A 12251-nucleotide genomic window follows, 5' to 3' on the forward strand; every position below is an offset into this window, starting at 1 on the left:
TGAGCCGGCGAGCGTCGGGGGAAAGTTGTTATTTTTTGAAACATACAAGTGTTAAAAGTTTCTCTGGCACACGGATAAAAATCCAAAGACGTTTGGCACCAGTCGGTCGTTGCCACTGAATCGTCCCGAATCGTTGGAAGAATCGTTTGATGGCGACATGAATCAGTTTATTTCTTGGCGCCTTAGCGCAGTAAAACCTGGTCACTGAGGGTCAAACAACACGTGTTCACTGAGCCAACTTCTCACTAACGAGCTCCCTGATTACCACGGAACTTGGCGTCGCTGCAGTGACTCATCAGCACGGAGAGAAAAGGCTTCGAATCACAACCAGTGACAAATACTCCTAGAGTTTTTATTTTCTAATGCTCGAGGGTTCTCACACGTTTCTCTGATGGTTCGAATTCTTCAGAGTTTCTTACAAAGCACAACACTGATGCTTCCTCAGGTCCTGGCACCATAAGGGGTTTCATAACCCTAACCCCCTCATAATGGCCAATTAAGTTCCACAGCAACAACAGTTTTGTTAGAACCTTCTTATATTCTGATCACTTCTGTGTCAGATCTGCATGAAATGGAATTGAAGTTGAAAATGCAGATTAGGCTGCGACACACTATCAACAGGCTCCACTGCAGGACTGGTTATTAACATGGGGGAGGTGTGCTGTGTTGTGTGTGTGTGTGTGTGTGTGTGTGAGTCCATTAGAAGACGCAAACCTCCTCTAGCTTTTAGTGGTAGTGTGTGTTTGTGTGTGTGTGTGTGTGTGTGTCCTTCTCCATTGATTTACTCCTCATGTCATTAGTGTGAATGATGGAGGAGCTGCTGGGGGCTTCACTCATTATGTCAGAAAAGACATGAACGAGATATAAGACAAATCATCTGGTGTAACAAATGTAAACATGTGCTCCAGGCTGAACAAACGTCTTGTTTCTTTTCCTTGGTTTGATGCCTGATGATTTTAGCTAATGTCTGATATAGGGCGGCACGGTGGAGCAGCGGGCGGCACGCACCCAGTTCGTCTGGGGTCTTTCTGGGGGGAGTTTGCATGTTGTTGCCGTGTCTGTGTTGGATTTCTCCGGGTTCTCTGACGTCCACCTGCAGATCGGGGGTTAGGTTGAGACTCTAAATTGGCTTAGTGGTTGTTTGGTTGTTGAGTCTCAAACCCTCCTCCTCCATGTTAGCAGATGGGCCATGTTATTTGATGATTTATAAACATCATGATTGACAGCTGACACTGACTCCTGATGGGTGACTACTCCTCAGACCCTGGGTTGAACATCATGACAGGAAGGTGAGATGTTAAACCACCGGTCATCAGCAGAAACAAGTTCTTGGGGTTGTTAACTTGATCCGAGGGAAGTTTTGTACCGACGCTATTAAACGTTTTAATTGGGAACATTTCCATTCTTCTTCTTCTGCAGGTTTAATCGGTCCCTTGTGGGCCGTTAGCTGCCTGCTGCAGCCCGACAGGTGATTCATGACTCGTATCCTCCAGAGTTAGAAAGCTCTCTGCACCTCGTGCTCCGAGACCGAACCCGTCTCTGTGACTGCAGGGGCTCAGAGCATCGAACTGGGAATCGTCAAGTCATCGGTCAGCAGCCGGTGTTAAAATAGAGCAGAGGTTTCACTGCGGCGTGAAATCTGCGAACGACAGCTGCAGGTCCGTTTAGGGTCGAGCTCGTGGTCAGAAAATAATCCCCCCTCAGAACAAGCAAAGGTCGGGACCTGGATGTTTGACTCATCTGTTCTGTCGCTGATGAAGCCTGATGCTGAGTCATGCTTCTGATCTGATCTCTGAGCTCAGTTTTTTATTGGATTAAAAGATAAAAGAGTCATTTGTCTCCCGGTTTGACCTTTTGTCTCCTGTAGGAGGAAAGAGAGACGAGGGTGAACGTTTCAAATCGACCCCTAAGGGGGACGGGAACAGTCTCCAGTCGACCACAGGACGTGAAGATGAAAAGAGGAAGAAGAAGAACGAGGTGGAGATTCAAAAAGACACGTGAATAAAAACAGCATCTTCAAATCAATGAAGGTTTAAAATGGATCATTAACAGAACAGGGAGCCAGAGGATGGAATTATAAAAGTCCAGATGTTACAGTGGGAACTATTTTATCCATATCATGAAAAAACTGATATGTCCCGAGTTTGGAAAATATTCTTCTAATTATGTAGATACTTAATTTATATATTTACATTTAATATATGAACTAATGTGACTCTGTGGAGCTCGGACCCGTCAAAGCACTAAACTGCTGTTAAATTCAGTTTAGCTGCACCAGATTTCACACAATCATAAATATCACTCCTCTAAATATGTCTAATTATTTTTCAACTATATCTATAAAGTATCCTCGAAAAATCTGTCAATGTTAAAGGAGCTGCCTCCTGATCTGTATCAGGATTCATAAAGATAATAAAATCATGTCTCTGCATCAGATGTGGGCGAGCTGGGTTAGCTCCTCTGTCAGTGTGTGTGTCAGTGTGTGTGTGTCTGTGTGTGTCTGTGTGTGTCTGTGTCATGTGTGTGTCTGTGTGTGTCTGTGTCAGAATGAACCCACACACTGATCTAATTATCTTGCAGAAATGAAGTTAGCAATGAGCCGCACCCATGAACGCAGCCGACTCACACAGGAGGAAACACAAGCCTCCATCAGACCGACACCAACACAACAACCTGCTCAGTCCCGTGTGAGGGATCCTCAGTGAGTTCGACCCTGCGTCTCCACTGAGAGGGGACACGTACCCTGTGTGTCCCCTCTCAGTGGAGACACGTCACAGGGTCTGAGTCACAGTGGAGACACTTCAGATAAGATCACCCGCAGGGTCATGGCGGCCTCCGGCTCTCAGGGACAGGAAGTGTGGTGACTGCTCCTCGAACAATGTCTGGCCCGTCCAGCTGGAACGCCGGACTGAGCCGTACCCGAGCCTGTGTGGTTATTATTAGCGACCTGTTGAGCCATGAGTGTGTGTGTCTGTCCGAGACGTGAGCTCCACCAGCTGCCCCCGCCAGCTGACGACCCCGTGGTCATGGCAGCCCGTCCAGGGCGGCTGGGGACGTGGAAGTCCCCCCCCCACCATTGTCACCACCACACATTTGTCCTTTTTATATCTACTCAAGATGGTGTTTCAGTTTGAGAGCAGGACTTTCTGAGTGTGAACTCACACGTTCACACTCAGAAAGTCCCTGCTTGTGTTCACACCACGAGGGCGGGACAATTCATTCGTCATCGCTACACCCGGCGTTCTATTGGTCGGGTATTTTGATCGACAGAAGAAAAACATCAGATCAGAGGAGAAATCTGAGATCAGACGTTGCACATGCACATAGAAGCAGAATGAGCACGAGAGCGAGTGCAAGCGGAGAGAACTCATCCCTGGTTTTCTATTGTTTCTATTGAAATGTGCAACTAAAGCGTAAAACTCCTTCTAGTCCCTGGGGTTTGGTCTCAGTGATTCAAAAACACTAACTTTTGCTCCTCCTGGTTCATGGTTTTTTTACAGTGTAACATTGCATATATATAATGCAGAGTAGTTTTTCTTTCTTTCTTTATTCTATTTTTATTTTAACGGTATAAGAATTAGCACCGAACAGAAAAGCTGAGCTCCCTCAAATTGTTCTTGAATAAAGTATTTGAGTAAATGTACGTATTTACTTTCCAGCACTGGTCTCACTGGTGTTGACTCTGGATTTAACAGAATGAAGCTGTTTCTATAAACACAGATTCTGAGAGTTACTTGGGGGGGGGGGGTGATCGTTTCTCTGAAGGTGATCAACGTTGACGTCCAAGTTTCCCTGTGATCACAAAATCATTATTCTTAGTTCACGCGCAGAGCAGAGCTGTGTTTCCACATCATCTCTTCATAATCCTCCTTTGATTCAGAGTTTCGACGCCTGATGCGATGAAGGAATAATTTAACGAGTCATGTCGATGAAACACAACAAAATGTTTTCATGTGACTCATCTGCAGGAGACAAGTTATTTTTAGAAAATCATCCAGAACAATATTTAATCTTTGAAGTCCTGCTGTACCCTGTGTGCTGTGAGTGCAGGTTGTGTTCGCTCAGCATCCATCCTGCTGAAGTGTCCATGAGCAAAGCATTAAAACCCGTCCAGCTCCAGGTTCATAGACGGGTTCACAACATGGAAACAGCTTCAGACGAGTGTTCCTCTGATGAGGATCAATTCATTTCACTGATCTGCTCTTTAAGTGGCTGCATCAAAGATCTGGTTCCTGTGACGTCACTGAGACGTCACAACATATAAATATCTAATTAAAGATATCGTCTAAAAGTAAACTCGTAGAAAATCAGGATAAAGTTATTGTTTAGAACAACAAAATAAAAAATTATGAAAATACATACACACACTATATACATAGAGTATATATTGACTGTGTTTTATGTGTATATATATAATATATAACACACTACATATAAACAGAGCAGAGAACCTGCATCTGCATTTATTTTGATGAGAAAAAAGTAATTTTCATCAACTTAAAGATAAACATGCTTCATTTTCTAAAGTTTGTTTGGGGTCTTGTGAATTTTATTATATGTAATAATAATAATAATAATAATAATAATAATATGTTATATAACTCGTTGTTTTATTTTATATTAAAAATCATATCGTTTTCTCATTGGAAAGTGTCAGTTATGGGTTAATTGGTTAAAAAGCTTAATATATTCCATAGACAGCAGAAAGTACCTGATCCTTTGCCTGTGGGCACATCGGCAGCGTCTGTCCTGCAACACACACCCAGCATTAGAGCGACCTCTAGTGGTGGCAGAGCAGGAAGACAGGAGCTCACCAGGAACGACACAAAGTCAAACGTGTGTGAAGGTCAACTTGTCTATTTAATATATAAAATACGGTAAAACATACGCAAAAAGGGGGGAAGGGGGAGGGGGACCAATGGATACTTTGGTACAATAACAAACACTTCTTTTGTAAAAGCAGTATAGAATTTGTAATAACATATCAGTGCATACTTTATTTATGAAAATATACACAAGTTGTATATCATTCTCCAAAAACAACAAAAAAAGTATCTTTACAACAGAAAAGCAGACTAGCCGAACACAATATATTAGCTATAATTTATTTTAAACTTTTTTTTTTCTTCAATTTTCACGTTTTTTTTCTTAAATGTATTTCTGTGTGATGTATATTTGTGTCGATATTACATTTTATTTCCTATAACATGACTCAACTCTTGTCTTGTTTTGAAACGCCCATGCATTGACATCATTGTGTCTGGTCAGAAATAAGTTACATGTGTCACACTGCCGACCCCGCCCCCGCCCGCCCCCGCCCCACTTCCTGTCACCACGTGTGGACTCAGGTTTGTACATCGGACTCGAAAGTTGCAGCATTGCAGCGTTTTGTCGACTCGCTCAGCGCCTCCGTCCGCACGCTAACACCGCTACGCTTGAATCGTGCAACATTAGTAACACACCCTTTTTTTTTAAAAAGAACAAAAAACAAAAATAACCCAAAACAAATCCCAAAAAGATGAAAACAAAAATATATCTATAGAATATTTTTTATATCATAAAATAAAATCAAATTCCAAATAAAACAAGATGTCTAACCTACACCAAAAAAAAAAAAAAAGAAACGCAGTTTTCCTCGTGACAGCTGCCGTCAGTGACAGCTGAGGTAATGATGATAATAATAATATCTCAGAGAACAATTAGAACAAACTGTCACCAGCACAAATTAACACTGGAAAGTGAGTGAGACTTCTACACATCATTATACAGGAGCAACAAGTTTTCCTCTTTTTATCCTGGGGGGGGGGTTCAGGTTCCCTAAAACTATTTTTCAGCTCGATTGTCTTTGTGTTTCGTGATCGCAGCGCCCCCTAGTGTTGTTCTGAAGAACGCATCAGTGCTTTGTTAGCGGCTCTCGCTCGGACCAATAAACTCCCGCGAGTGGAGGGGATTCGTTTTGTTTCCTATCTGGACGAACATATGGCTTTCGGCCTTGAACGAGGGGTCAAGATTTTCTTTTTTGTTCGAAGCTCAGGACAACAACAGTCATAACAGTCAAGTGTTTACACTCGAGGAGAGAGAGAGAGAGAGAGAGAGAGAGAGAGAGAGAGAGAGAGAGAGAGAGAGAGAGAGAGAGAGAGAGAGAGAGAGAGAGAGAGAGAGAGAGAGAGAGAGAGAGAGAGAGAGAGAGAGAGAGAGTGAGTGAGGATGATGATGGGAGGAGAGGAGGATGATGGGAAGAGAGGAGGATGATGGGAGGAGAGGATGATGGGAGTTGACGGAGGGGGTGGGGGTCATGTTTCCCGTTGAAATGACCCACAGATAATTTGACTTATTCTGAGTTTTCAGTGCTGACACCCGCTGTCTGGACGGAGTAAAATGTGTGTGTGTGTGTGTGTGGTCTTGATAATCTCAAGAGATGGAGGGGGTGGTGAAAGTGAGTGACAGGGGTGACAGGGAGGTGATGAGGCGGCTGGATGTCGACACGTCTGCGTTCAATTTGGGAGGTCGTCATTAGAAGATCAGGACTCGTTCTGAAACCTCCAGCTTAACGACGGGGCCGAGGGGCTCGGGGAAAAATAAATACAGGAATCTGCTTGACCGCAGCGTTTTTGGAAATCCAGCCACTAAACCCCGTGAAAATCAGCCCCTCGCAACTTCTAGAAAGTAGAAAAATGATCCTTTTCGGCCAATCAGCGACAGGCGACTTCCTCGAAACACACACACATGGCTTTTAACTGAGGAGGAGGAGGAGGAGGAGGAGGAGGAGCAGGAGGAGGAGCAGGAGGAGGAGCAGGAGGAGGAGGAGGAACACACACCATCTCTGTGTGTGCTCTAAAGTTTGATATGTTTGTGAGACAAAACGCTGGCACTTTTTGTTCTGACGCGGCAAATACACAACACTTTGATATGTCACAACAAAACTTCATCATAATAATATTAATAATAGTAATAATACTGACAGAGAGTAAACAGCAGATCTCTCTGCAGCGAACGACATCGTGTGAAAACAGGGTTCAGCTCGAGGATGAAACCACCACATTTTAACTTTTCAGTTGTTGTTAATGTGTAAAAAACTTTTTTCCAGCCATGATTATCCACTAATGTTAGTTAAACTTTCATTTCTTTACCTTTATTATCTTTTAAAATGATAAATTATTCCAAGTGTTTGTGAAATATTTCTTCACAAGGTTTGTTCTCCATCATTTTTAGTTTTACATTCAATCACCTTCCACAAAGGTTGTATTTTCATCGTTAGTTTACTTGTATGCACGATTACATAAAAACTACAGGACGGGTTATTATGAAACTTGTGGTTTTATGTTTCTGTTTCATACATAAACTAGGTTCAATTTAATTAAATCAACTTGTAATTAACTAACGGGAGCTCCGACTGCTGATAAATTATTTTAAATAAACTACAAATAAATTATATTTGGGGGACTTAATTTAAAAAAGTGCAAAATTGTGTTTGTGTTTTTGTTGCTGATTGTTTTGCATTTAGTTTTAAAGCCAGCCAGGTGTGTGTGCGTGTCACCCTCGAGTGCACGTGCAGCATGTGTGTGTTGGTATCAGGGGTCGGGGGAGTTCAGGGGGTTTAAGGTAAAGTGCGCTCCGAACCAACGCTCACTCTAAACAGTCCGAGTCACCACGGCTACTCCTTCCCTTTCCGCCTCTATAGCGCCCTCTCTTGGCCTCTCGTGGACATCTTACACTTTATATACAGGCATAAATAATAATGAAAAAGAGGCCGATCCACTGAGAATCAACAAGTTTGCTTCTTTTCTGTTCGTTGAGGGATATCCTGCCGAATATATAGTTTATATATACAATCCCTGTCGTCTGCCTGCGGCCCCGGGTGCAGCGCTGCCCTCGCTGCCGCCTGAAGCTGTTTAAATATATACTTATATATGATCTTATTTTTTTTTTTAACCTTCAAAACACCTTATCCCTGTCACACAAAAGCCACAAAGGTTACAGATTGCTTATATACACGGTACCTCACGTTTCTCCTCTGTGAACATCAGCTTTCTATTCAAAACATGAGTCGCTTCACAAAAATAATTTCTGCTGTGCATTGCAGGTGAAATCGAGAATGAAGATTTGCCCAAATTGCTTTGTTTAAAAAAAAAAATAATAAAACCACACGCACACACACGCACACAAAACCATTTGAGGTAACAAAACCGTCTACACACACACACACACACACACGCACACATCAAACACACACACGTTGTTCTCAGCATCTGCAGTTGACACGATGTGGGCAGATGAAGTATCTGTGTCATGTGTCGCTGAGCTGTCGCAGCTCGTCCCTGATTCAAAGAAAAGTCTTTACCTCGGCAACAAATCACGTTCCTCGATTTTACAGCTAATCTGCATGTTTCAGGGGAGGGGGCGTCAGTCTTGTGCAGGGCCAAAGTGTCGAGCACGTCACGTGACCACGTCCACTGGCCCGGCCGGGGGGAGGGAGGTGGGGGAGAGAGGGGAGGGAGGGGAGGAGAGTTTTTCTTTTAGTGTCTTCATCGTGTTGAAAAGCGAAAACAAATCCAAACTCTAACGATCAACAGTCAAGACAGAAGGACACAAACTCCACGCTTAAAAAAAAGAAGAAGAAGAAGAAGAAGAAGAAGAAGAAGAAGAGCGTCCCCGGCTCGGAGAGCAGGAACAATCTGGAGCGACAGCAGCACACGCGTGTAGTGGCTCCGTCTGAAAGCAGCTGTGTCCTGCTCCACATGTGGATGAGCGGCGAGGATCCCACCAGCTGCTGCTCCGTCACGGCAAAACGTCCAAGTGGCCGAATTTAAGGGTTTGACTTTCCACTGTGGTCTGATTAAGAAAACTCATTCACCTCTAAACAGATGAATAAAGTCCGTCGTCGCTATTACTCTGAAAAACGATCCCTGGTTTGGTGGCTTAACCCCTCAGGGTTTGAAGTGTGTGTGTGTGTGTGTGTGTGTGTGTGTGTGTGTGTGTGTGTGTGTGTGTGTGTGGGGGTCAAAGTTTATCATTAGAGTTCAAATGTGTGTATGAGCATCGTCATACGAGTGTGTGTCGGTGTCCACACGTGCAACATGAGAGGGTGTCAGCATGCTGTTTGTATGTGAGGTCAACGACTCCTGTGTGGACGTGACAGGGTCAACGGCGTGTGTGTGTAGTGTGTGTGTGTGTGTGTGTGTGTGAGTGTGTGCACAGGGAGGGGGGGGGTCGGGGCTGGTGGGGGCATGTACAAAAGCCACAAGTACACATCTCCATCCTCCTTCTGTCCGTCCATCCCTCGGCGCTCTTCTCTTTATGTGACCCAGGTGTCCAGTCTCATTCTCTTGACGTTGGTCCCGTCCTGCTCCTGGGGCTCGGCCGACGAGGGGCGCAGGAGGACCATGGTGGGCTGCTGGGCCCCGGCGCCGCCCTGGTGGAAGTCCACGCCGCCGGCTCGTCCCTGGGCGCCGTCGTCCCGGTCGCTGCCCTCGTACGAGCTGCCGTTGCTACTAAGGCTGTCGACGGGCGAGCGACCTTGACCCCCCGCCTCCAGGCGCAGGTTCCCGGGATAGGCGACCGACACCAGACCTTGTCCCTGCTGGATGTGACCCTGGCCCCCTCCGCCGCCCCCGCCGCCGCTGGTGGAGCTGGGAGTGTGGCGGTCGCGGTTTGGCGAGATAGGTTCGGACTTGATGTTGAGGTTGGGGTTTGTGTTGACTGTCAGCGCGGCGCCCTGAGATATGTGGACCGGCCTGGAGAGACGGAGAAAGGAAGGAGGGAAACAAAGAGTTAGACGACCAGCATCAGGGAAGTGTTTTCCATGAGAGCAGATCTTCATTAGACGGGATCGAACAACCAGATCAGCCAATACTCATAATACGTCATATCTGGATAAGAAGCCACGACACCCAGGCAGCGCTACACACCAGCAGACGGAGGCTGGGGTGGACACACAAGAACAAACATGTCACACACATGCACAGTCCATGAGCCATGCAGCGTCACTCAGACTAAACTGAAGAGAGTCAGAAGTTCTTCTTCTCACACGGATCACGTGGGTGTCACACATACAGTAACACAGGAGGTTGAAATGATACCAGGAACTTTAAGTTAGAAGCTCAGGACATCATGTGCCTAAGAGCTTCAATCTGTGTCTCTACCTGCCTCAACTCTTCATCCCTCCACCCTCACACTCCTCCTCTTCCTCCTCCTCCTGTTGGCTGGAGGCTGAGTCCAACCTGTCACTGATCCAGACGCCGGCTGTCGGCGCCGCACCGTGTCTCGCTCCTTTTGACGGAGTCGACAGGATTTTTTTTCAGCTTGTGCTTCGTCTCTCTGCCTCCTTCCCCAGCTCGACCCCCCCCAATTACTGCCTTGGGCCCCTCGGGTGTTTTCTAATATGTCAAATCATGAGCCATCTGCAGCTCGGTATCTCTAATACTCGCTCAATTACTGGCAGACTGAGAGGGGAATTTAAGAAAAGTCTCCTTCAGGCGATCTGGGCCTGCGACACTCAGTGTGCTCGCTGTCCTCCCCCGTCTGACACACACACACACACAGACACACACACAGACACACACACACACACACACACACACACACACACACACACACGGATCCCTCGGTGGTGGTGAGGCTCACATCGTCTACCTCCGTACCCACTTCATCAAACCTGAGCACTGAGGCTCGGGCCGGTGCAGGTAGATGGATGGCGGTGCCACAGGGGGGCCGTCGCCATGGCGAGAGAAAATGGCCGAGTCAGCAGGCCGGTGACAGTGATGAAGGCTACCCCCCCACCCCCCCTTTACTCCAGAGTGCTAACAAAACAGCGAGCGCAGCCAGAAGCAGACACTTAGTTACAGCGCGGTGTGCTGAGTCTGGGCCGTGTTTCCCAAAATGCTTTGCTTTTCTGAGGAACAACAAGCTGCTGAAAAACTTCTATTAAACTCGTATCAGACAGATTCACTGAAACGCTCCTGGACCTCGACTCATCCTGCTGCTGCCGTCGCGTCTCTTCTGACCATCTGCCTCCTTCTGAGGTCAGATCTGCATCTTCTCTTTTGATTCACCTGATTTCACTCTCGTCAACTCTAAACTGAATAAATATAAACAGGGGGGGGGGGGAAGTTCGTCGCTCAGTGTTTACGGAGGATTATTAGAGTTTTGGTCAAATACAGGATCAAAGCAAGACTTTGTCCCTGTTACTGAGCAACAGCGCCCCCTGCAGCCTCATGTGGTGATTAACTCTGTTGGGCTTGTTCTGTCTGAGCAATGACGCGAGTCAATCAATGAGTCGTCCCACTGAACTGAAACACAACTGAACGCTGGATATTACCCATGATCCTCTGCTTCCTGAACCAGAAGAGCTGCTTCCTGTAACAAATATCTTCCTGTAAGTTTCCTGCTGAATATTGGAGATAAACTCTGGTGTTTAATAACTTCTAAGTCTTCTTAACTGATCTACAGTTCAGCTCTAAGGTCTTAGTTCGTATTTTCATCTGAAATTGTCGCACATTTAAAAACAGATTGTGTCGATCGTGTTTTCACAGCGACTCCAAAACCTTTGTCCATCAGTAAAGTTGATATTTTCTGCATTGAGTTTGATGCGTCTTATTATTCTGTTGTATTTGGACGAAAACACAGACTGGTTGAACAAAGACCTTGAGAGGTTTTAATTTAGTTCTGACTCCAGGCTTCCTAGTGAACTTCTCCTCTGTGGACAGTTTCTCGAGCAGCGCTGAGGTTCCTCTGTGCAGCAGAGACTTTGGGAAAGCGGCGAGCTGTGTGAAGTGTAGAAAGTACAGTACCAGCAGAGGCCGTCCTCCCTGCCAAAGAGCAAGTTGGACTGAGAGGCCAAGCTGTGGAAGGGAGGTGGAAAAAGAGACAAGCAAGTTTCAGAAAGCCAGAACAGCAGGAGGGGGGGGTGGACGGGGGGGACGGCCAGTCATGGTCAGTCCACACATTGTTACTCCAAAGAACCAACCGGGCCGACAGCTGCTTCAGTCACACTGAGACGACGCTGCGGACGGCAGGAAGTGTTTAAGCCTGTGCTGACACAAAGTTGACAGTCGTCCACACGCGATGCATTTTTCACAGTCAGCAGCAATAGACGTGAAACTCTTTGGCTTTCTCTGAAGCTGGAGGGAGCCGCTGGGAATTCCCATCATTAAAGGAACAAGCTGTGAATTCACTGTGTTTAAGATTATGAATTCAGAGGCTCTGCTCCCACTTACTGCTTTAATAACAGAAAGTAGGACTCAGTGTGACGG

At 45.9% G+C, this 12251-nt stretch overlaps 1 protein-coding gene across 1 annotated transcript in view; it reads right to left on the bottom strand.

The window, feature by feature from the left end:
• Positions 1–4841: 4841 nt before the first annotated feature.
• Positions 4842–12251, bottom strand: part of mef2d (myocyte enhancer factor 2d) — a 56835-nt gene continuing 49425 nt past the window's right edge. Inside the window, 2 exon segments of the mRNA XM_035163676.2 lie at positions 4842–9734; positions 11790–11840. Coding sequence (XP_035019567.2) covers positions 9296–9734; positions 11790–11840 — 490 coding nt within the window. The 3' untranslated portion in view covers positions 4842–9295.

The sequence above is a fragment of the Hippoglossus stenolepis genome, chromosome 8 (genome assembly GCF_022539355.2).
Source record: "Hippoglossus stenolepis isolate QCI-W04-F060 chromosome 8, HSTE1.2, whole genome shotgun sequence".
NCBI classification, from domain to species: domain Eukaryota; kingdom Metazoa; phylum Chordata; class Actinopteri; order Pleuronectiformes; family Pleuronectidae; genus Hippoglossus; species Hippoglossus stenolepis.